Source organism: Diabrotica virgifera, chromosome 4 (genome assembly GCF_917563875.1).
Source record: "Diabrotica virgifera virgifera chromosome 4, PGI_DIABVI_V3a".
Taxonomy (NCBI): domain Eukaryota; kingdom Metazoa; phylum Arthropoda; class Insecta; order Coleoptera; family Chrysomelidae; genus Diabrotica; species Diabrotica virgifera.
The window spans coordinates 80435495-80461726 of NC_065446.1; the positions used below are offsets into that span (position 1 = coordinate 80435495).

General features: G+C 35.8%; 1 protein-coding gene across 2 annotated transcripts in view; it reads left to right on the top strand.

The window, feature by feature from the left end:
• The window catches only part of LOC114331269 (protein O-GlcNAcase), a 106895-nt gene extending 80663 nt beyond the window's left edge, over positions 1-26232 (top strand). Inside the window, exons 12-16 of one of the 2 annotated variants that reach the window (XM_028280782.2) lie at positions 437-490; positions 4463-4548; positions 13402-13794; positions 15509-15665; positions 25877-26232. In XM_028280782.2, coding sequence (XP_028136583.2) covers positions 437-490; positions 4463-4548; positions 13402-13794; positions 15509-15665; positions 25877-26007 — 821 coding nt within the window. In that variant the 3' untranslated portion in view covers positions 26008-26232. The remainder of the gene's footprint in view (positions 1-436; positions 491-4462; positions 4549-13401; positions 13795-15508; positions 15666-25876) is intronic. The other variant, XM_050649189.1, reaches the window with a different exon arrangement.

Sequence of the window (26232 nt, forward strand, 5' to 3'; positions counted from 1 at the left end):
CATTGCTTAGTCCACTATCGATGTTTAATCGCCGAATCGGCGAGAATCATGTGCATTAGCTTGGGAAGTGGGGACTGTCTGGTACTCGACGGTGCGCAGTGTTGCCATTATTTATAGACCGTACATATAATTTAAAACTAAACTGCTGTATATCATGTAGTTAATAAATCAAATATTTTTACAGTTGTGGTGCATGTATGTAGCCTAATAAAGCATATTTTTCAATTTAACGCTATTAAATCTTTAAATGAACACTAACAATTGACGTTAATTAAAAAAAAATTAATAAAAATATATTTATATGAGCATTTTGCAAGTTTGTACCAACAGAAATTTTAACAAAAGTGGAAAATAACATTTCTGTAACGTTGAAATACTGTATTTCTACAGATATGATCTTGATCTATGTGTATTAATATAATATTTTTTTCTCAAGCTGGCGGTCATTTCCCACCATCGATGCCATCGTATACTCAGGGAACTTACACATGTACGCATCTTCCAAGAAATGTAGTATAATATAAGGATATAGGTGGCTCTTTTTGCGTAATTTAAATTGCGTAAATTTAATTTTCTAGTCCATGATGTTGTTGAATTGGCGCTGTTTGCGTATATTTTGTAATTTTTTTTTATATCGCTGCATCCTTATTTCTCTTCACTATAATAATATAGAACTATAATAACAAAAATTAATATATGCTGCAAATGGCTGAAATTGCGATACTTATTACGCTAATATACAGTTAATTCAAGTCAATTGCAACGTATACGCATGTCTGATTGATTACGAGAAAGAGTTTGATCGAGTACAGCACGCCAAAATGATGGAAATACTAAAAGAAGTAGAAATTAACAACAAAGAATTAGAAACCTTTACCGGAACCAGATCACACATCTCAGAGTTGAAGGTGAATACACCGTAAATGTGAAATTCATGCGTGTAGTGAGACAAGACTGTATTTTGTCTCCTCTAATTTTCAATCTCTACTTTGAAAGAATATTTATCTAAGCTTTGCACCAAATTGAAAAAGGTATTCTACTCGGTTACGGGCTAAACAACATCAGATATGCAGATAACACCATACTAGAAGACCTACAAGTCCTTATAAACAAAATCACGTATTACAGTCAACAATATGCATTCAATATAAATGTAAAGAAGACAAAGATCATGATAATTAGCAAGAAAAAGATAACAGGTCAACTCTACGTTAACCAAACTACGTTATTTAAGAATGGACCAACAACCAGGAGATCGGGCGCTCATCGGAAAAGCTAGATCCAACTTCAACCGGATGAGACCTTCTTCAAAAGCCACTTCCTCTCTTTTGGTATCAAACTAAGAATGCTTCGATGCTACTTCTCCGGCCTCTTTTATGGTGTTAAATCGTGCATCTTGAAGATCTGTGCAGAGCAAGTTACCCAAAAGCATAAAAGATAGCGGTATAAATGTTATCACCAACCATCAAGAATCTTAGATACATGGAAGTCCCACATAGAAAAATCATTTGCATCGGACAGGACTGTATCGGACGGATCAGCTATTATGAAGAAGGTGAAACACGACTTTAAATCAGAGCATCTTTTTGTAGCACTAAAAACAATAAGGCAGCAGGTCCAACTATACGAGGGTCCGGCTATTAAATAAATAACGAGACTGCTTATGAAAAAGAGTTTTATTTTAAAAATTATTCTACAATCGAATGCTCTCCTTCAATATATTCCCCTTCCCTCGCCACAAACCGTTCTTCGTTTTTTCCATTGGTCAAAGCAATGCTGGAAGTCTTCTTTTGTTAGAGCTTTTAGGAGCTCCGCCGTTTTTCGCTTCACCTCCATCGACTCGAACCGGATTCCTTTTAAGGCAGACTTGATCTTCGGAAACAGGAAAAAGTTACAGGGTGCTACATCAGGCGAGTACGGTGGGTGTTCGAGCACTGGAATGCCTCTAGCGGCTAAATAACGCTTCACAGACAGCGATCTGTTGACATACGAGCTTTTGGTCAGGGGTCAAATTTTTGGGACAAACTTCGCACAGACTTTCTTTATGTAAAATTTTTCTGACAGTTTCTTTATATCGGCGTTTACAGTCTCAGCAATCATCCGAATGCTCATACGACGATCTCCGCGCACAATTTCATTAATTTTGGTCACTGTTTGCGGAGTTGAAACAGAGACAGGTCGACCAGGACGTTGGTCATCTTCGGCGCTCTCTCGGCCTTCAGACAACCGTTTATACCATTCAAAAACACGCGCACGAGATAGAGAATTCTCACCATAGGCCTTTTTCAACAAATTATAGCACTCAGTCGGAGTTTTTTTAATTTAACGAGAAATTTTACATTAATCCGTTGCTCATGTTTTTCGTCACACATTGTTATCGGCACGAGAAAAAAACACGTTCTTTTCTAACCTCTACAAAAAAATACTACTACAGCGACAAAAACGTGCGTTTTCGTACTGGAAGAGTAGACACTTCCAGCTATCCAATGCTGCATTCGTTTCCCACTCTTCTCCTCTAGGACGCCTTCTGCGTGCGCAGTCTCGTTATTTAATAGCCAGACCTCGTACTTTACTGTACACTGCAAAGATTCCATCAAATAAATCAAATAAACAATTCCTTGATAATGTAGTTGCACTTTTTAACAGCATATAATAGCGGTAAAATATAGGAGGACTGGCTGCAGTCTACATTTGTTACAAATCCGAAGAACTAAATGCCCAATTGTGTGATAATTACATTTTATAAGCCTGATTAATCACATCACTAAATCATTCACAAAGTTCATTCATAGAAGAATAATATGATAATCAGAGTAAGATATTAATAGACTGCCGTTTGGCTTTCGGAAAGTTCATATTTTTTACCGAATAGCTGTTATCGGATCTGGGAGTAGAATATATGGAAAGGTTTTGAGTAATCGAATCGAGAAAGAATATTTAGATTCTGAAGCAGAAGAAGCAGGATTTGGTACAGGTATTGACCACATTTTCTTCTTAATCGAGATAATAGAAAAAAAGGTAGCACGGAATCAAGAAATTCATAGGTTGTTCATTGCTGTGGAAATTAATGGAAAGCACGAATATATTAATATAGAATTAATAAAATCCGTCAAAGTACTACACAAGCAACCCATAACAAAAATAAAAACAGGGACGCAAATAACAACAGGATTTGTAACATCGAATGGATTAAAGCAAGGATGTTGTCTGCCCTCCACTTTATTTAAAATATACCTCGAAAGTGCTTTTAAAAGATAGAAACAATATGATGGAAAGAATGTAGAGCAATGGGGATACCACTCACCAACACTATGGTATAATATACGATTAACTTTGCAGACGATCAAGTAATAATGGCTAAAGATTATGACGATATGGCCTGAAAATGATTTGAAGAGTATGATATATGGGGTCTATTGAGAAATTCACACCGAGAATGCAGTACGGCTAAGATAGGGCAATACATTTCTAATGGGGAATAAACGCACAGGGTTGTCGGTCTTCACCAGTTGTTGATTTCTCTCTCAAGAGCGTCGCACAGGCACTGTGGCAACACTGAATGCGCATTCCTATCCTGACAGTACTGCAATCCCAGTGTTAATTTCACGTTAGAAGTGAATAAAAAGAAAACCGAACATTTGTGCACTGGAGGAGAACAAAAAGATCTCATATTAGACATTACCACGATAAAGCAGTACTACTACTACAAATATCTAGGTATCAATATTTCGCACGATGGAACATAAGACAAAGTCATAAGAGAAAGAAATACGCCAGGTAGAAAAGCCATCACAATGTTAAACAGTATTTTATGGCACCAATTCATCAGCAAAGCAAAGCAAATAAAAAGAGGATAATGAAAGTGGATAGTGAGGATAGTGAGGAAAAAGAGGATTGTGAAAGATATCACTCTATACAGCTGTGAGGTATGGCCACTGAAAGAAAGAACACTGGCAACGCTGAGAGCAACGGAAATGGATTTTTGGAGAAGAGCTGCAGGAAGATCTAGAAGAGAAATGATTACCAACGAACGGATTAGAGAAATAATAGGAATCAAACGAACAATCGCGGATGACTTATCAACAAAACAACTTATCTGGTTTAGACAGTTCGGACAGTAGAACAAGCTGGAGCGAAGGAATAGATAAAGACCTGAGAGAAAGGGTCATAGAGGAGGACCAATGGAACAACCGGACGAAGTAGCGATTGAAAGTCGGAAAACGGCGGAGAACGTTATAAATCGACATGTAGTATATTTTTTACCAAAATGCACACTCGTTACATTTTGTACCTATGCATAGCTGTAATAAATAAGCAAATTTTTAAGCTTTCAAGTATGGGTAAGTACAGCTTATTTGCAAGCGTAACAAATTGATGATGGCGTAAATGTATGTATAAGTCTAGATGCGCTGCGCCGCGTATTTATGTGTGTTCACAAATATTAAAGTACTTTTTGGTGTAGGGTTTTCGAAAGGATGGAAGGAAACGTTTATGAGCGGTGAGCAGGAACCGTGGGTGTTCAGAGGAGGTTTAACTGCGGATTTACAGGTAAGTGTGCAATTCAATTGGTGAGAAAATTGTTATATTCATATTATTAGTATTTTTCACATTTCGTATTGATCTTCAATAGTCTTTTTCTTCTTCTTCTTCTCCTTCTTTCTAGCATGATCGATCATGCGAGTAGGCTACTGCTTGTTCATTGCCATTAAGTCTTCCCCGGACGATGAGGTCCAGTCTTCTCGCCATCGTTTTGGTGGTATACCCTGTGGTCTTTTACCTACTGGGTTATTCGTTTTTGGCTTTTAACCAGTCTGCTGTCCTCCATTCTCTTGATATGTTTGTTCCAATATCTTCGTCTCTGTCTGACTCACCTTCCTATGTCCTGTATTTCACAGTTTTGTCTGATGTCTTCACTTCTTATTCTGTCACGTGGAGTTTTGCCTTGTATACCTCTTACTGTTCTCATTTCAACTGTTCTCATCATTTGTAACGTTCTATTTGTGTCTGGTCTTCTTTCTGCCGCATATGTTATAATAGTTCTTATTGTTGTTTTATGTATTTTGACTTTGCTTTCAGTATTTAGATGTTTGTTCTTTCATACGATTTCTTTCAGACATCCCGAGATTCTAGCTGCTTTCATTGTTTGTTCTCTGACCTCTTTTGAGAGATTTCCATAGCTTGTTATTTCCTCTCCAAGATATTTGAAGTGACTCACCTGTTCCACAGTTTTAGAGTCAATTTCTAATTTGCATCTTACCGGTTCTTTGGAAATTACTAGGCACTTAGTATTATCGGTGTTGATGAGCATATTTAGTTCTTTAGCTTTAATATTATAGTGGAAGAGAAAATGTAGTGGCATGGGAATCCCTCTCAATGACGACACAACACTATACACCTTATGTTTCGCTGATGATTAAATTCTGATTGCTCAGGATCATGACAACCTGAGTTACATGACCCGGAAACTAATAGAAGAATATAACAAATGGGGTCTCGAAGTCAACATTAAGAAAACTGAAGCCATGTGTATTGGAGGAACAAAGCAGTCCATTACATTAGACGATGGGGTAGAAATTAAACACTGCGATGAATACAAGTACCTGGGCATGAAGATAACTCAAGATGGAACACTCGATGCTGCTATAAAAGACAGAAACATACAGGGTAGAAAAGCCATATCCATGATGAACGGTATTCTGTGGGACCAGACAATGGGTGGAATGCATAAAACGTAGTAGATGCTATTGCTTCAGCAAATAGTATCTAATTTGTAGCATTTTCTTTTACACAAAAGTAGGTGCTTTGCTGAGAAGACCGTGCTACACAACCGAAGTACCTTCAACTGACCTGAAGGATCTACTACTAAACGTACGCCAGCTGTTGTGCCCTTGTGCGCATCACACCAATCGTATTAGAACTAGTTTTTCATGTGCTTTTGTGTTTTGTGAATTCACATTTTTACATACCTAATTATTATTAGAATAAGAGAGTAGTGAGTAAAAATGAGTGGTTCCGATTCCGAAGCGACAAATGAGTTAAGCGTGGATAAAAATGAACAAGTATTGTTTGTTAATCTTCTTGAAAACCAGCACATTTCATTTGATAAAAGAATGATCCCAAAAATTAAAAATGAAAAAGAAACTGCATTGAATAAATTAACTGCTGCCTTTAATGAAATAATAAAAAAAAACCTAGGCACTTGACCGAAATTTTGCCCAAGTATTATAATACATTTTTGTAATCAGTATTTCAGAAGCTTTTAAATGGGAGGTCACATGATGTACTTTCCCATTTAAAAAATCAAAGTTATGACTGTCACCTGAAGAGGGATTGCGTAAAGTTCGAAACATTGATGCTATAATATACTATGATTATTTTAAAAATTGACCTCTCCGAGCGTTTTGCTTATATACTAAAAATAAATGAGTTAATATGGGGGGTAACACTTATTCCAGCGCACTGTATGAATAAAACTGCACTATTCATGATAATTACCTAAACATTTTACGATAAATATCGTCATTGTATCTTCTTCCTGGTTTGTAGATTTTTCTACGACGAACATTCATAAATTCTGCCATTTTTTAACAAAAACACCTACGCCGAAGTCGTTCATCCACCAACTTCACCTAAACTGAAGCAAATTCTACTAAACTAGCAAATACTTCAAAAGCGTAGTACATCCTTCTATGTATTTGGTAAATAGTAGCAGATGCTACGGAGGAAAGCAAATGCTTTGTAAGTGTAGCAAATTCTTCAAAAATGTAGTACGTACTTGAAGCATTAGTAGGTACTACGTTTTATGCATTCCACCCAATATCTAAAGCGAACAAACAGCTTATATACAATAGCATACTTAAAAGTATAATCACATATGGCAGTGAAGTTTGGCCACTGAAACAAAGAACGGAGAAAATGCTACTAGTAGCAGAAATGGACTTCTGGAGAAGAGCAGCAGGCAAATCAAGAAGAGATCGGATACTAAATGAAAGAATACGAGAAATGATGGAAGTCACACATACAATAATTGTATTGTATTACACCGTTCTTAGGCGTCAACGCCCTTCGGTAGGGATCTATGGGGAAGTATCACCGAGCCGCAAGCCCTTATCCCTTGCCGTACTGCTCCCTCATAGGTCGATCAGATGCCCGCATATTCCAGTCTAAGCGCCAGATTCATATTTAGAATTTTATACTGGCGCATTAGCCTTTTTGTTTTTCCGATGGCCTAGGCTGGGCTTGAACTCACATACCTCAAGGCGAAGTGAAGTGTGGGTCAGCCGCTAGTCGCACTGAGCTATCCGATCAACACATACAATAATTGATGACATAAAAACAAAACAACTAATATGGTACGGCCATGTACAGAGAATGCCAGATGACAGGATCCCTAAGCAGATTTTGGCATGGACACCACAAGGGAGAAGAAAAAGAGGAAGGCCGAGAAGAAGCTGGAGGGAGGGAATTGAAAAAGAACTAGAGGAAAGAGAAATCCCTCCAGGTCTATGGTTAAACAGAGAAGAATGGCAGATGACAGTCGGATGGTTAGGAGTCGGAAGGCGTCGGAGAACGCTGTAAACCGATAGTAGTAGTAGTAGCTTTAATATTAAATGCATGCAGTAGCCTTTGGAGATTCTCTTCAGAATCGGTGATAAGGACAGCATCGTTAACGTAGCAAACGACTCTAAAGAATGTATTACCCATCTTAAATCCAGCTGTTCTGGAAAGGTTTTCTATTATTTTGTCCATTATTAAATTAAATATGAAGGGGCTCAGTGAATCCCCTTGACGGATTTCTGTGTTTATAACTATGTCTTCTGTTGTCAAATGTCCTACTCTTATTTTTGTTTTACATTGTTTGTTAATATCGTGTACTAGGTTAATCAGTCTGTGGTTTAGACCTTTTTCTCCCATTATTTCGAACACGTCCTTTAATCGCACTCTGTCAGAAGCCTTGGTCATATCGACGAAACACATATATGCAAGTTTATATATCCGGGCAAGGTGGGCCCGGCGGGCCCGAGATGCCAATTCTTTTATCATAAACTGATAAAAAAAATTTATTGAATTTTATGCATTACTGAATTTGTTTAGAAGTGTGTTTCCTTCAACATAGTCATGAGCTATTCAAAATATTCATTATAATTTTTGAAATTATTGCGTCGAAAGAATTTTGTCACGTAAAGGGGCAATACGGGCCTGTCGGGCCCTACTTGTATTTATACCTAAAGTCTAAATCTTTGTTACAGAAGTTAATCTGGCAGTCAGGTAATGTTTTTGTGGATTATGTAAAAGACTTTTATGATTCCGGAAATCCAATAATAAAGTCTAAACGTGCAACAAACAATTTAAACATCTCTTTGATGTGAACATCAAAGAGATGCTTACAATAGGTGTTATATCTATTCTAAATGAATTGTAAAAACTGATAATGATTGTTGGAATGTAATAGTATCTTTAGGTAGGTACCTATACATATTTTGAAATAAATAATGCATCTGCTATCAGTCGTTTGATACCGATGTTAGTGTCGACAACTACTAAGCCAGTAAAATTATATTGAATTACAGTGAAAGTAGATAGTGCGAATAAAATGTCCCGAAAACCATTATCAGCTGCAGAACTGCAAGATATTGCTAATAATTTATGGGATTCCGATGATGAAGAATCTCCTGAAGTAGTTGGCATTGAAAGTGACTCTGAAATTGAAGATCATCTTTCGGGAGCAAGTGAAGAGGTTGATCAGCAAGTAGTATTGAGTGATAATGAAGAAGAATGTGTAGCTACCAGTTCCCAGATTTCAGAGTGTGTAATTTTTTAAACTAAGGATGAAACTAACTGGAAGAGTCAACCACAACCGACAGGACGTATGCGACCCTGCGACATAATAAAAAGCAAAGTACACAAAGTAATGTTAGCCCCTGGTCAAAGTGTGGATGATCCTGTTGATTCCTTTTGTTTGTTTGTGGACGAAAAAATTGTGAACGAAACAGTGAAGTGTACAAATAAAGAAGCCGAAAAAGTCCTGGGGATAGAGAACTGGACATATTGCGACTCTACAGAGATATATGCCTTTATTGGACTCCTACTAACTGCAGGGCACCTGAGTGTCAACAATCATAATGTAGATATACTTTGGAGTAAGTTTTATGGCCCTACTATATTTTCTCTTTTATACTCTTTTCTCAGAAGGGTTTTCACACAATAATGAAAGGCAACAACACCGTAATCTTTTTCCAGGGTATGCGTAAATACCAATCCCTCTTTTCAAATAAAATGGCCTATTAGATTTACAAAAGATTTTATTTATTTATTAATTAAGTCTTCTTTGGCTCCAAATCTTTATTACTTGTAAATAAATATTTTTTCTACAAAAGTTTTTTTTTCATTTCATTATTTTGTGCAAATCCTTCAGGTAGATCGCACCCTCGAGGTAGACCGCATAGGTACTATAGTAGCACATTTTTTTAATCTAGAGAATTTAAATTTAACTTAAATAAAAAATCAAAAATGAATATTAGACATAATATATGGGTAAATATGAATAGTACATTAAAGAACAGTTGTGGGCCCAACGGACCCGAGTTGCCCGGTTACGTAACTAAAATGTGTGGCCCGGATAAGGGTTAAATCTGCAATAGTGATATTTATATTCCCTGTATCTATCATTTAGGCGAAACCGCTATTATTTAGGTTCAACGATATTTTCAGCTCTAGAATTGTTTCTGGCAATTGTTGCCTCATTTAATATTTTTCCTGAAAATGTCCCATAGATGTTGTAATTTATCCCGACGTCAGTCCCACTAATGGATTCATGTGAGGACCACAAGCGAGCCAATCCAAAACGGGAATTCTGACAGTATTTAGGTAGTCCATGATGATTCGCGCAGTATGTAAACGCGAATTATGCTGTATAACTAAGAAATTGTCTTTAACGATAGAGGCATAGGGGACAACATTGTCCTCGAGACATTGTCATATGTATCTGTCTGCTGTTAGAGTTTCATGTTGGGTGAAAATGAATTAAGTGCGTTCGTTGAAAGAAATACCCACCCATACCATAACACCTAATCCTCTCAAACATCATTCTTAGTAGACTAACCCCCTATGCTGAAAATGTCCTAGGAGAATATCAAGCCGGTTTTAGGGCAAACAGATCCACAACAGATCAACTATTCACGCTGAGACAGCTTCTAGAAAAGGGATGAGAGTATAACAGACCCATACACAATCTCTTCATAGACTTTCGACAGGCATATGATAGCGTAGAAAGAAGCCAAGTATGGAATGCCATGGCGTAATTCTCAATACCAAAGAAACTCATTCGGATGACTAAAGTCTGTATGGAGGGTGGAATATCAAAAGTACGTGTAAATAATAAACTGTCTGGCAGCTTTGAAATCAACAGTGGACGCAAACAGGGTGATGCGTTATCTCCACTATTTTTAAACCTTGTTGTAGAGAAAAATATGAGGTCGGCCGAAATAAAAATAGAACTGCTATCGGTTCAAGGTCCCAAGTTATTACTAGCTTACACAGATGACATTGATCTCGTTGGAGACTCCATCCTATCCACAAAAGCCATTTTCAGCAAGGTGGAAGGAGCAACAAGCGAAGTAGGGCTGAAGATTAATGAAGAAAAGACGAAATATATGTGTATAAATAGAACGACACGAAGAGACCGGATAGGACAAAATGTGACGGTCAACACCTTCAATTTCGAAAGAGTACAACGTTTTAAGTATCTGGGGGCCGTAATCACAGCGACAACGATGTTACTGAAGAAATAAAAGACAGAATCCAATCAGCAAATCGCTGTTTATTCGCACTGGATAAGCTTATAAAATAAAAAATCTTACAGGAAGTTCCAAGATCAAAATCTATAAATCCATCGTCAGACCTGTACTAACATATGGATGCGAAACGTGGACCATGACCAAATCAAACGAAGAAAAGCTCAGACGTTTTGAACGAAAAATACTTAGAAAAATTTTCGGACCTCACCACGACATTAACACAAACCAGTATAGGATCAGAACCAACATCGAATTAAAAGCACTCTACAATGACACCTATATTGTCCAATAAATTAAATACAGCGACGAAGATGGGAAGGCAACGTGCACAGACTTAATAACGAGAGACTTGTACTGGTATGGGAGGAGATTCCTACAGGCAAAAGACCACTCGGACATCCCAGAATGCGATAAAGAGATAACATCTAATCAGATCTCCGAAAAATTAACATTCCATTTGACCCGAGGTTGATGGAAGACCGAACAAATTGGATGAAAGTTGTAGTCAGCCATGACCCACCCAGGGTTGTAGCTATACGTGATGATGATGATGATACCATAACACCTCCGCCACCAAACCTTCTGGGTGAAATACAGCAAGATGCAAATCGTTCTCCGGGTTTCCCCCAAACACGTTCGCTTCCGTCTGGAGATCGTAAGCAAAAACGGGACTCGTCAGAAAACATTACAGCACTCCATTGCTGAACAGTCTAGTCTCTGTGATCATTCTTAAATCTCATCCTCTTAGCACGATGAGCTGCTGTTAATTTAGGGCATACTACTGGCATGAGAACGTAAACCCAGTTTCATGTAGGTCTCCTGGTACAGTTTGTGCAGAAACACGAGTTCCTTGAGCTTCTAACAAACGACTAGCGAGAACATTTGACGCTAAAGAACGGTTATGTAATGTGGAAATCTTTAAAGAAATGTTATCACGCTGATTTGTACACCTTTTTCTTCCTGATCCTGATATTCTGGTGTATTCTTTTCTATAGTCTAACGATACTTCGTAAGAGCATCATGGACGGTACTTTTGGTAATATTCAAATGATTTACAATATAACGTATACTGCGACCATCGTTATATAATGCCACAACTTTTGCATTATTTTCGGGACTCATAGTCCTGTCGCCAGGGGGGGTACAACGGCCTTCTTAATTCAGATGGACTTACCCAAGTTTTTTATGTATTTTGACCCGGAGAACACGAATTTTTTGGGTAACAGTTGATCCGGATGTCGATAAGATTGTTATAAACAAAGAACTTGAGGAATTACATAACAGCGATTTTTCGCAAAACAAAACATTTTTTTGTATTTTTTGGGTGATTCTCAGCAAAAAATGGTCTTACAAGTTTTTTCGTAGGATGCATAGTTTTTGAGATAAACGCGGTTGAAGTTTCAAAAAATCGAAAAAGTGCAATTTTTGAACCCGAATAACTTTTGATTAAAAAATAAAAAAGCAATTCTGCTTACTACATTTGAAAGTTCAAGTCAAATTCTATCGGTTTTGATTATTTGCTTTGCTAAAAATTAAGTTTTTATTTGTTAAACAAAGCCATAAACACATAGTGTTTCCCGTGCCCAATGCATGCGTTTTAATGTACGTAATCTACGTAGAACTTGTCTGTATGCGCGCCTACTCGTTCGATTTCAAATGAGAAATGCATTGAAAACATCATTCAATCACTATGTGTTTATAGCTTTGTTTAACAATAAAAAAAATAATTTTTAGCAATGAAAGTAATCAAAACCGATAGAATTTGACTTGAACTTTCAAATGCGGTAAACATAATTGCTATTTTATTTTTCAATCAAAAGTTATTCGGGTTCAAAAATTGCCATTTTTCGATTTTTTGAAAGTTTAACCGCGTTTATGTCGAAAACTATGCATCCTACGAAAAAACCTGTAAAAACATTTTTTGCTTAGAATGACCCAAAAAAATACAAAAAAATGTTTTGTTTTGCAAAAAATCGCTGTTATGTGATTCCTCAAGTTCTTTGTTTATAACAATCTTATCGACATCCGGATCGACTGTTACCCAAAGAATTCGTGTTCTACGGGTCAAAATATATAAAAAAAACTTGGGTAAGTCCATCTGAATTAAGGAGGCCGTTGTACTCCCACTGGCGACAGGACTATCATACTAACATGATTTGAAAACACTATAGTGATCTGAATTTATCAGAACAAAGGTAAAACTTATTGTAAGTGCAATAAAAAATGCACAAAATCAGTTGCGAGTAAACAAGATAGACTATCATGATAATTGTCAAAATTTTGTTTCAATGATGACGAGATCATTTAAAAACGTTAAAAGAACCGTTTTTGTTGTTACGAATGAACGTTTTTTATCCTCCTGCCTCCCCATTAAAACCACTATACGTTGACAAAAAACATACAAAAGGCAAAAGTCCGGATTTTTTTGACCAGGAGGGTATATTTTGGGGGGAGGTTTATTGAATTTAGAAGATCACCGTATTTACAATGCGCATATTGGCAGAAAGTTTTCAACTAGGATCAATACTTATGATATTTTCGCAAAAAGCAAGAAGTTCTAACGCTCATTTTTCTTTTATATATAATTCTTTTTTTTTTTTTTCAGCGTCTGGTTCCCGTAGACTCCGGAAACGATCTCTTCCTGTACAAAGTCCCCGAAGTACCCACCAATAGAGTGTTCACAATACGTCCTTACCTGCCAACCGACGAAGAGACCATTTACAATGTCTGCATCAGGACGTGCAAAGACGGTCTCGAAGATTCGATACCATATCCAGACAATCTTAAGCATCTACACGCCGATAAGATAGTAGGGCCTTACTTGACACTTCATCCAGAATTTTGCTTCGTAATGGAAGACGACGCTGGTGTAGTCGGGTACGCTTGTGCCGCTCCAGATTATAAGAAATTTAGGGTAAAACAAGACCTGGCGTGGATACCAGAAATGTGTGAGAAATATCCGCTGGATTGTGCTAAGAATCTTCATAAATTTGCTCAAGTATATAAACATTCACTTTTAATCGTTTTATTTTTGTTATAATTGACACTTTAAGGTAGTAGTACACTTTAGAAGACCAAAAATAATCATTTTTTTTCAAGAATTTTTTTTTCTCGGTACCTTTATTAAAAATGAACATAAAACTTTTTACATATTAATATCTAACTCTTAGAGAATACAAAAAATATACCTATCTTTTTTCATTTATGCACGTACACTAATTTTGTAGAGAGCGTTTAAGTCGAGGTATCGAAAAATGATGGCGGATAGTTAATCTCAGGATTGGAATATATTAAACAAAAAAATCGTACTGCATTTGAAAAAGGTAGGTTTCTTACGTGATAATTTACCACAATTTGACCAAAAAATTAAAAATAAATATTATTTTTTACCATGAAAAACTGAAGAAAAACGAGTAGTTTTTTCACAAAAATTGTTCAAATTTCCGTAAAATCTTTTTTTTGCGGAATTTTTCAGTAACGGTGGTAAATTATCAAGTAAGGAACCTTCCTTTTTCAAATGCCGTACGATTTTTTTGTTTCCGAGATCCCAATCCTGAGATTAACTGTCCACCATTGGAACTACTTTTTTTTTTTAGGCCTCGACTTTGGCGCCCTCTACAATATTAGTTTACGTGCATAAATGAAAAAGTATATATTTTTTGTATTCTCTAAGAGTTAGATATTAATATGTAAAAAGATTTATGTTCATTTTTAATAAAGGTTCTGAGAAAAAAAATCTTGAAAAAATGCTTATTTTTGGTCTTCTAAAGTGTACTAGTACCTTAAGAGAGGGGTATGGCTTGAAAATTTTGAAATTTTCTATTTTTTATTATGTGAAATCAAAATCAAAGTACATAACTTCAAGAATACTTTCTGGAAATTTCAGATTGATCTGAGCAAAATTACCGAAAATAAAGCATGTTGAGTATCCCTACTTTCGACTCGCTTTGTAGCAGCTTCGCGTCAGCGCGCTTGAGCGTAGTGAGAAACGTTTAACAGCTGTGCCTCTTCTTTTTTGTAAATTACTCCTCGATTCAAAAACATAGTCCGGTCTGCATCACTTTACGATTTGACAGATAAAAAAGAAATTGAAAATAAAGTTGTCAAAACTTTAAACGCGTTTTCTCAAACCTGATTTTTTCAAAGGCGGTGGACATTGTAACTCAAAAACTACTTCGCCGATCCACCTGAAATTTTGCATAGATTTTCTTTAGACATTTCATGAGGTAACGCTGTCGAGACATTTTTTGTTTAATACCTAATAATAAATATGTTGAATTACACCCTTTTTTTTAGAAAAGAATATCGTTAAAAATAAAAAAAACTCATATAATAATAAAATATTATAAATAAATAAAATATTTTTGAATTTTTTATTTCACTTGATCCAATGACGGGTTCTGATGTCCATCGCAAAATCCATTATTTTTTTATGTTTTTGGAAAAATATGCCACCGTTGACGTATTTTTCAATATTTTGCCTTGAATTTTTTCTTGGATAATCTTTGAATTGTACTTAGTATGTTTATTTAATTTATCAATAAAATAATTTTAATATAGTTTAAAAAAAATTACAAAAATGTACTTGAAATATTGATTTCAAACCATACCCGCTCCCTTAAGCTTCGTATGAACTTCTTTTTGTATCAAAACTGAATTATTTACCATCATTGATTTTTTATAATTTTTTTAAATATCTTTTTAAATTTCAGGAAGCCGTTTCACATTTTCATACTTTTAAAGATGAAATATATGTTAGCAGTCCCACACATCCTTCTAGTATGATATGTAGCCTATTGCCTTCAGTCTTAGATCAGTCTGTTAGTAAACGATTAGTTACATGTCTTCTAGCATCGTTAAGAGCGAATGGTAAGTATGGACTCTAAACACAATACAGTACTTCTTTCTTCTTTAAGTACCGTCCCCCAATCGGAGGTTAGATATGTTTATTCTTTCTATGGCTGCTCTGAAGAGTTCTATAGAACTGTATTTAAACCATTCCCTTAAATTCTTTAATCATGACACTCTCCTTCTTCCTATAAGCCTTCCTTCTCTTATCGTTTCCATTATTAATCTTAGCATTTCATTTCATTATTTGCCCACTTCTCGCAATACTTCCATGTTCGTTTTCTTTTGTGTCCATGCTATTCTGAGCATCCTCCTGTAACACTACAGTTCACATGACTGTAGCTTATTTATCTTCTTAAAGTCAGAACACATAAATACAGCACTATGCTCTGCTTTTACGCTAGTTGTACACTTTACACTAAATCAACTGGTTCTCTTCGTCTGAGTATTCTTTCTAACTCAGTATTATCGAGGAGCTGGATGGCCTCGATGTTTGCATGACTGTGGAGCCGTTGTTCGCACCTACCTGCCATCTTCTTGATAATTTTGTCAACATCTTCCATCCTATGGTCCTTGTGAAGGTCGACATTTCTGATATACCAAGGAGCGTCAACGATGTTTCTTAATACTTTATTCTGAAATCTTTGGGTGATGATTTGGATATTATTTGAATTGGCACAGCTCCAGAGTTGGCAACTATACATTCATATTGGTCTCAGTATTCGTTTGTATAGCTGTTGTCTGTTATGTATTGACAATGGTGAATTTCTTCCCTTTTCTTTTTAATGTGGACTTTCCAGCGAAATCTTGTATCAAGTGTGATACCTACAAGTATTTTGCAGAAGATGCATTCATATTCGGGCATCATTTATTCTAATTGGAATATTTTGGATTTTTTATTTTTAAAGTTAACGTGAATTGACTTAGATTCATTTAGTTTCATTTTCCATTTTTTAGTCCAATTATGGATTTTATTTATTGACAACTTGAAGAAAATATTAAGGAAATGATAGTAAAGGGAAAACAGGTGATAGGAGCCCTGAATTTGGTACTGTGGCAAACAAATATAAGAACAGAAAATAAAAAATGAATTTACAACACAATATTAAAACCAGTGTTAACCTATGGAGCTGAAGTCTGTCAATTAACCAACAAGTACAAAGATAAATTACTAGCCACTGCCATGGATTTTTGGAGGTCAGCAAGAAGATCTAGACTACAACACATAAGAAACGACGACATTAGACAACAAATGGAAATAGAAAAAACAATCATAGATGACATCGAAAGACAACAGCTAGTTTGGTATGGACACGTAAGACGAATGGACGAAAGGAGAATCCCCAAAAAAGTGTTAGAATGGACCCCCACAGAAAAACGAAAACGAGGAAGACCAGCAACTACATGGATAAAGGGCATCTCCAAGGCGATGTCTGAAAGAAATCTAAGAGAGGCAGACTGTCACAATAGAAAGGAGTGGCGATTAGGAACGGAAAGGCGTAGAACGCTATAAAACCGATATAATATATATATATTTATTGACAACTGTATTTTTCTGCTGCTTATAGTATCATTTTCTAGTTCAGGTATGACGTATGTGTATAACAGTTAGAAGAACGGACCTAATACGCTTCCTTGAGTTACGCCTGCTTTGATTTTTTTTAGATCTGTATCTTCTTGCACGTCTTCTTGCCTAATTTTGAAATTTCTGTCAGATATGTATGACAACAAAATTTCTTGGAATAATTTTGAACTATAGATTAAGCCTTCATGCAATACTTCGTCGAATGCCTTAACTACGTCTAAAAATATTATGGAAAACATTTTTTTTTTCTTCTAATTATTTTTCAATTATTTTAATTCTGTATAGCTGGTCAATCGCATAATGTTTATTTCTAAAGCCAAATTGGTGGTTTGGAATCACTTTTTTCTCTTCTATTATTGGATACATTCGTTTTAGCATGAGTTTCTCAAAAAGTTTCAACGTCACTGGCAAAAGTGACATTGGTCTATATGGGGAGACTCCATTTGGTGATTTCCCTGGTTTTAGTATCATTTTAACTTAGCTATTTTCAATGAATTTGGGACATATCTCAATACTCAATATAAATACAGCATTGGATATATTGGGCAATTTTATTATGGCTTTACGACGCAGATGTGTTAGTAATTCTCCACTGATTAGATCTTAAAAATCAACGAGGAAAATAAAATTCCTGTAGCTGGCTGTATACCATAAATCACAAAAATACGAGATTCTTTGTAAAATGTATATTTAAAATTCCGTAAATAAGGGTTTCATTAAATCACAGTACGTTTTCGGATTAAAAAATCCATCATCAGTGTTACTAAAAGCCAAGAAATGGCATGTCTGAGCCATCAAAATGTTTTGGGTAAAAACCTTTTAAATGTTGAAAATTGTTGTGATATACTACATATTTTTAATAATATTTAGTGATGTTGCAAGTCATCATCATCATCATCTTGGTGCTACAGCCCTTAGAGGGCCTCGACCTTCTCAAGCTTTCTACGCCATTCTGTTCTGTCCCTTGCTTGCATTTTCCAGTTGCCGACTCCGATCTTCTCGGCATCTTGTGTTACCCCGTCCATCCATCTCAGCTTTGGTCTACCCGTCTTCTCATTCCCACGGGTTGCGCTGTTAGAATCTATTTTATCTTGTTCGATTCAGGGGCCTTGGCTACATGTCCTGCCCACTGCAGGCGGTTTCGCTTAATTATAGTGATAATATCTTTTCCACCAAACGTATGCTTGTAGATATTCTGCAGTTCAAAGTTGTATCTACGCCTCCATATTCCGTTCTCACAGACCGCTCCGATGCGTACCACCTTTCTTTGAAAAATCGATAGAACGGATTCATCTGTTTTAGTTAGCGTCCATGCCTCTGATCCATATGTGAGAACGGGGACTATCAATGTTCTATACAGCCTTATACGAGTTTTTTTAGACAGACGTTTGTTAGCTAAGTTATTTGATACACTATGGTAACACCTGTTTGCAATTATTATTCGTCTTTTTATTTCCCCTGATGTGTTATTATTGGGGTTAACCGATTTCCCTAGATATATGAACTCTTTGACAGCTTCGAAGTTTTGGTCAGTGATGATTAGATCTGCGTCAACGTTTCCAGCTCTTGTGTTTGTGTTAGTCGCCATGAATTTGGTTTTATTTCGATTTATATGTAACCCTATTCGTTCTGCTGCTGCTACTAGCTCGGTTAGGATTTCCGCAGTTCTCGCTCTGGTTTTTGTTATAATGTCCACGTCGTCTGCATATGCTAGAATTTGGACAGATCTATTGAATGTTGTTCCCCTGCTATCTATATTAGCGTCTCGTACGACTTTTTTTAATACTACATTAAAAAGTTGACGAGTCGTTTTGAATTTTTACTGTATCATCTTCGCCATTGTCACTTTTATCATACATATGAGTTTTTTGGAATTCCTAACTCATTCATAGCGTTGTAGAGACTTGGTCTTAAGACACTGTCATATGCAGCTTTAAAATCGACAAAAATATGGTACATATCTATGTTAAACTCCTGCGCTTTTTCCAGAATCTGTCTTAGTGTAAAGATCTGGTTAATGGTTGAACGTGCACGCCTGAATCCAGCCTGATATTCTCCTAGAAACGTTTCGGTATAAGGCTTCAATCTCCCGTGCAAAATGTTTGACAATATCTTGTACGCTGTATTTAGGAGAGTTATTCCGCGGTAATGATTGCATTCCAGTTGGTTTACCTTTTTGTGTAACGGGCATATTAAGCCTAAGCTCCATTCTTAAGGCATTTGCTCTTCAGACCAAATTTTACAAACAATTTCTCGCATCACCTTGGTGAGCTGCTCTCCACCGTGATTAAATAACTGCTGGGATGCCATCGCTGCCTGGGGATTTGTGGTTTCTTAGTTTTTCTCTAGATATTTTCACTTCTACCGAGGGGGGTTCCACGAGTTCCTCATTTCGGTATTCCAGCTCTATATTGTTAGTAGGTTCCCCTTCCAGTAACTCTCGAAAGTGCTCTACCCATCGTAACAGGATATCCTCTTTGTTGGTAAGTAAGTTACCTTCCTTATCTGTTGCAAGTATTCCTGGATAATACCCAGGGCAACACAGGGCTCTGAGGAAGTTCTCGAAGCTATTAAGGCCCAGAAAAACAATAAAGCTCCGGGAGTTGACGAAATACCAGCAGAACTGTATAAGGTAGGTGGCGGCCACCTAGCAAGTCACATCCACGCGCTCATCAAAGACATATGGCAAGAAGAGAAAATACCCAACGACTGGAAGAGAAGTATAGTATGCCCGATCTATAAAAAAGGAGACAAACTCCAGTGCAAAAACTACCGTGGAATCTCTCTACTATGTACAGCATATAAAGTCCTCACGTATATTATAAACCAGCGGCTCCAACCACTAACAGAAAATATTATTGGAGAGTATCAGACGGGCTTCCGACGGGGAAGATCGACACTGGGTCAAATATTTACAGTCAAACAGATCTTAAGCAAATCATGTAAACACGATATTGATGTTCACAACGTGTTTGTAGACTTCAAACGGGCGTACGACTCAGTCAAAAGGAACAAACTATACTATATATTGGCTGAATTGGCAATACCACACAAGCTAACAAGACTCATTAAAGCCACAATGGATGAAACTCAGGCATGTGTACGAACACAAAACCACCGGACAGACTTTTTCAAAATTTCGCAGGGACTAAAGTAGGGAGATGGGCTGGCCCCAACATTGTTTAACCTGGCACTGGAGTATGCGGTTAGGCAAATGCAAACTGGATGAGGAAACCTACTGACCAACCGAATGGTTTAACTGGCCGCCTATGCCGATGATATTAATATTATGAGTAGAACATCGACAAGAGCACAGGAAACATACGCAGAGTTAAAAACACATACAAAATTGCTAGGTCTGGAAATTAACACAGAAAAAACAAAAAGAATGACTCAGACGAGAAGAAAATATGGTCCCACAAAACATTATACATTAAGATGACATTGAAACGGTTGGAAAGTTTACATACCTGGGAGTAGAAATATATGCCAACGGATCAAAAGATGGAGAAATGCGGAAGAGAATAACGCAGGCAAACAAAGCTTATTTTACCCTCTCCCATATATTTCGGTCTAAAAGTGTCCACCGAAATACAAAGATGAGAATCTATAAAACTTTAATTCGACCAATAACATGCTATGGCAGTGAAGCCTGGGTCCTGAAAGAAACATCTAAAAACAAACTCGACACATTCGAAAGGAAAGTACTGAGGAGAATACTAGGCCCTGTGAGGGAATCTTCAGAAGTTGATACAACAACGAACTTTATCAACTTTATAAGGAAGCACCCCTGTCAGACTTCATTAGAATACAAAGATTGCAATGGGCCGGACATGTGATAAGAATGGGAGAGGATAGACTACCAAAAAGAGCACTGAATGCAGGGAAAGAGACCGGTTGGAAAGCCAAGAAAGCCCTGGGAAGACACAGTAAACAGCGACGCGCAAGCCCTTTTAGGAGTCCGTGTATGGAGAAGAGCAGCCACAGACAAGCAAGGGTGGAGGCAAAAAATAAAGGAGGCCAATGCTCAATTTGGGCTGTAGTGCCGTAGAAGAAGAAGAACACAGGGCTCTTCCCACGTGGTTGGAATTTAAGGATTGAAACCTCACATATTGGAGTTAAACGGCCAACTGAATACAAAAGGACACTAGGAGGGACATTAGATCCTCAAATGTCTCAAAAATGTCTGTCTGCTTTTGTCTTATGCCTCCTCTACATATCAGCAGACGCGTCTGCGGATGCATCTGCCGATGTAAGAAAGTGCCTCCTCTACACATCGGCAGACGCGTCCGCGGAAACCTTTTGATCCGTTCTTGGAAAACCGACAACAACCGCATGCCTTAAAAATAAACAACAGACCACCAACAGACGACCAAATTACCCCACCTACACATCTGCAGATGCATACGATGATGTCATCCGCGGACGCGTCTGCTGATATGTAGAGGAGGCATTACATTTATGTATATAATGTTGATTGTTCAAATATACAGGGTGTCCCGAAAAGATTGGTCATAAATTATACCACAGATTCTGGAGTCAAAAATAGGTTGATTGAACCTCACTTGAGGTTGATACAATAGTGCACAAAAAAAAGTTACAGTCCTTTGAAGTTACAAAATGAAAATCAATTTTTTTTTCATATATCGAAAACTCTTAGAGATTTTTCATTGAAAATGGACATGTGACATTCTTATTAGTGATGGGCATAATCGAATTAATCTAATAATCGAAAGACGGGTACTCGAGTGATTTTAATAATCGAGTTATCATTCGAATTATGCATCACTCGTATACTATTAATATCTGACGGTCATTTTCTGAACTCGAAACTTGAGAACGCAAGGTCATCGTTCTTTCAGTACTTTGTAAACATTCAAACTATTAATAATTTCAGCTAGAGTCGGTAGGTCGAAATTACCTTTTATCAAAAATTATTGTGATAGTGGTACCTATTGAAAGTCAATAGGTAGTCGGTTGAAAAATGAGGCCAGGTGCTAAAAAATCTGTTGTTTGGGAATACTTCGACAAAATAGAGGACCGTCAAGTGAAATGCAGGGTATGTAAAAAAATATTAAAATTTTTTGGAAATACTACTAATCTAAAACAGAGCTTTTTAGATTGAATTGCTCGTCAAATAGGGATATTAGAATATAATAAAATAATTTCAAAAGCCGTCTTTCTAGACCCAAGATTTAAAAATTGGCATTTGGGAATGACATTAACGCAAATAACGCCGAGAAATGGATAACCGAAGAACTAACCACAATTATTAATGAAAAAAATAGCGCGGAAATTCAGGAACATCAACACACTTCAGGGTCTGGTGACAACAAGAAAGCAGTGGATCTATGGTCCGATTTTGACAATAAATTGGCCCAAACAGAATCCTTGTCAACGCCAACCACTACTGTCACTCTAATTGTACGACAATACTTAGAAATGCCACATTCCGCAAGAAAAAATAACCCAATGGAATTTTGGAAAAATACAAATCCACTTTCCCTGAGCTGTATTATTTGGCTATAAAGTATTTGTCAATACCTGTCACCTCAGAACCTTCCGAAAGGGCATTTTCAAAGTCTGCGCAGTTAACAAACAAAAGAAGAAATCGTTTATCGCCCACACATTTGGACCAAATATTATTTTTAAACAGCTTGTTCTAAAATCCATGTCATCACAATTCATTCATTTCAAATTTAATGAAACGGTTGTTTTTATTAAATAGAAGATTTGTATTTTTTTTAGAAATTAGACGAGACATCAGAATGTGTTATTAATTTTATGTTTATTAAAATTAGACTATACTTATTAAAAACTTTTATTTGTATTTGTGTATATCTTTCGATTATTTACGTTTTGAACATTTTTAAATTATTACATACATTTGATCCTGTTTCATATATTTTATTTTCTGAAGATGTTTTATTTTTAATTGAAATTGGACGGCCGGTCCTGTTCCTTTCTAATATGTAGCGGCGCAGAAGCAGAACATGTGAATACAAATAATCGAATGTTTTATTTTCATTCGAATGAATTACTCATCACTCCTCTGTTATCTCCCTCTCTTCCCATTCAAAAGTCAAAACGGATATTCAAATAAGCTGATTTTCCGAATACAATGTTCGAGTAGTTCGAGTGATCTAATAATTCGAGTGATCTTGTTCAAGTTCTCGAGATATCTCGAGTTATTTCAATTATCGAATGGTCGATTATTTTTCATTCGAATTATCCCATCACTAATTCTTATGGGGGTTTTGTTCCCTTAAACCCCCCCAAACTTTTGTGTACGTTCCAATTTAATTATTAGTGTGGCGCCATTAGTTAAACACCACTGTTTTTAAAACATTTTCGCCTCTTAGGACTTTTTCGATAAGCCAGTATTTATCGAGATATTTTGAATATTTATCGAATCCACCACATATTTGTATAATATGGTTAAGTACGATTATAGAGACCTGTTAATAATCTGAAAATGTATTTATAATTTACATTTTTAGGTATATTTTGAAAACGAAGCCACATCTCGATAAAAGGTGACCTATCAAAAAAATACTAAGAGGCAAAAAAGTTTTAAAAACACTGTGGTTAACTATTGGTACCACAATAATAGTTTAATTGGAACGTACACAAACATTTGGGGGGTTTAACCTTTAACTACCCGCGCATCAACTTATAACATAACTACACGCGTGGCGTACTTTGTACGCCACAAGAAAATACACTTAAAAACAGCGGATTTGTTTAATTTTTTTTGAAAAAATACACTTAGTTGTTTGTTATACACCTTATTCGGCATCAATGAATACTTGGAGTTCCTTTTCAGTAAGCCAATTGGGATTTATAACTGGAATCATGGAATAACTGGATTCCATGATAAATAAAATTACTAATAAAAAATTTTTTTAAATGTGATTTTTTACAGGAGAAAAAGTATTGTCTACAAAGAAAAATATATTTTTTGCCATAATGACTAAAAAACAATTAAAATATGTACTTATATTACGACTTATAGTAATATAATCCTGGGGTATATTGTCCACCACCGGAAACAACAAATAATAAAATGTAAATTACGATCTTTCCAGAACGCCGATTATAACGAAACTAAAACCAAATTGTAAAGCACATTCCAGTGATAGGTTAGAAAAATAAGCAAGGTCAAAAATTAAATTTTTAAATATATTTCCAGTAGAATTCAAAGTACGCCAGCGCGTGTAGTTAAAGGTTAAAGGAACAAAACTCTCATAAAATTTTTATGTAAATATATTAAAAAAGAAGCCGCATCTCGATAAAAACTCGCTTATCTAAAAAAAGAGGCAAAAAAGTTTTAAAAACGTTGCGTTTAACTAATGGTACCACAATAATGAATTAGTTGAAACGTACACAAAAGTTTGGGGAGGTTTAAGGGATCAAAACCCCGATAAAATTTTTATGGGGTGGACAAATCTCACTATAATTTTTTTTTAGATGATCCTGCCATAAGAATGATACATGTCCATTTTCAATAAAAAATCTTTAATAGTTTTCGATATATTAAAAAAAAATCGATTTTCATTTTGTATCTTCAAAGAGCTGTAAATTTTTTTATGAGCACATTTGTACTAAGGTAAGTTAGGTTCAATCGAACTATCTTTGACTCCAGAATGTGTGGTATAATTTATGACCAATCTTTTCGGGACACCCTGTATATTTGCGTCTTTTATTAATGTTTCTATAATATGATTTTTGACGAAATACACAATACACTAAAAATATATTTAGTAGAATAGGAAATGGTTGAATGCTCGAATATATGATTTTACAAAATGAAAGGCAGATATCGTGCACTGAATTTTATTTAATCTTGCCCAAGTGTACTTTCGCTCCTAGAGCATCTTCAGGGGCATCTGAAATTAGTAAGGAAGAAACGCCATTGTAAAGCAAGAAAAAGTTGGAAAACTTCGACAAAAAATCGATGATGTGTATAAAAAAGTTGAATAATGTTTTAGACTTACTTCGTCAAGAAAATGAAGGTATTCTCGAATGTCATTTATTATGATATTAAGATTGTTGGCAACTTAAATTAACACATAAATAACGAATACACTAAACAAAAGGACAAACAGATAAATTTGAGTGAGGGATGCCGGTATAATTCTACATTGTTTGAAGATGGAGGTAGAATGAAGTATTTCTTATTTAACGGAAATGTTCAAGTAAAGACTGACAGATGACAACTTGATAAGACTATGACTATATGATAAGTACAGTCACTATAGAGTGAACTGCGTATTAAAAAATCTATGAATAACCGATCAAAGACCTCAAGTGCGACAGAACAGTAGTAGTAGGGCAAGAGGTGAAATTAGAGGTGAAAAATCTCATAATATCTCAAAATATCATAATAAATGACATTCGAGGATACCTTCATTTTCTTGACGAAGTAAGTCTAAAACGTTATTGAACTTTTTTAACACATCATCTTCGATTTTTTGTCGAAGTTTCCAACTTTTTCTTGCTTTATAATGGCGTTTTTCTTTACTTATTTCAGATGCCCCTGAAGATGCTCTAGGAGAGAAAGTATACTTGGGCAAGATTAAATAAAATTCATTGCTCGATATCTTTCTTTCATTTTGTAGAAAAATATATATTTTTTTTATTTTAGGTTCATTTGGAGTTCATGTTATAATGAACACATCCGACAGCTATACACACGCATTTTATGGAAAATTGGGATTCGTGGAGAATACCCATGAGGCTATCAAAGGAAAGATTGTGATGGGCAGAACTTTTTAATATTAAAAACGTTTTATTATCAAAACGTTGCTGGACTGACGCTGCAGTGAGATAATTCTTCACAATTGTTGTTTTATTTATATATAAGATTATTATATAATTCTATAAAACTATGATTTTTGTGATTTTTAGTATTATACTTCGGTTAAATTTTGTATCACTTTTTTGTCTGAAAAGTTATTGTACAATAATTTGTGTTAAAGGAATAAATATTTAAAGTTTTAA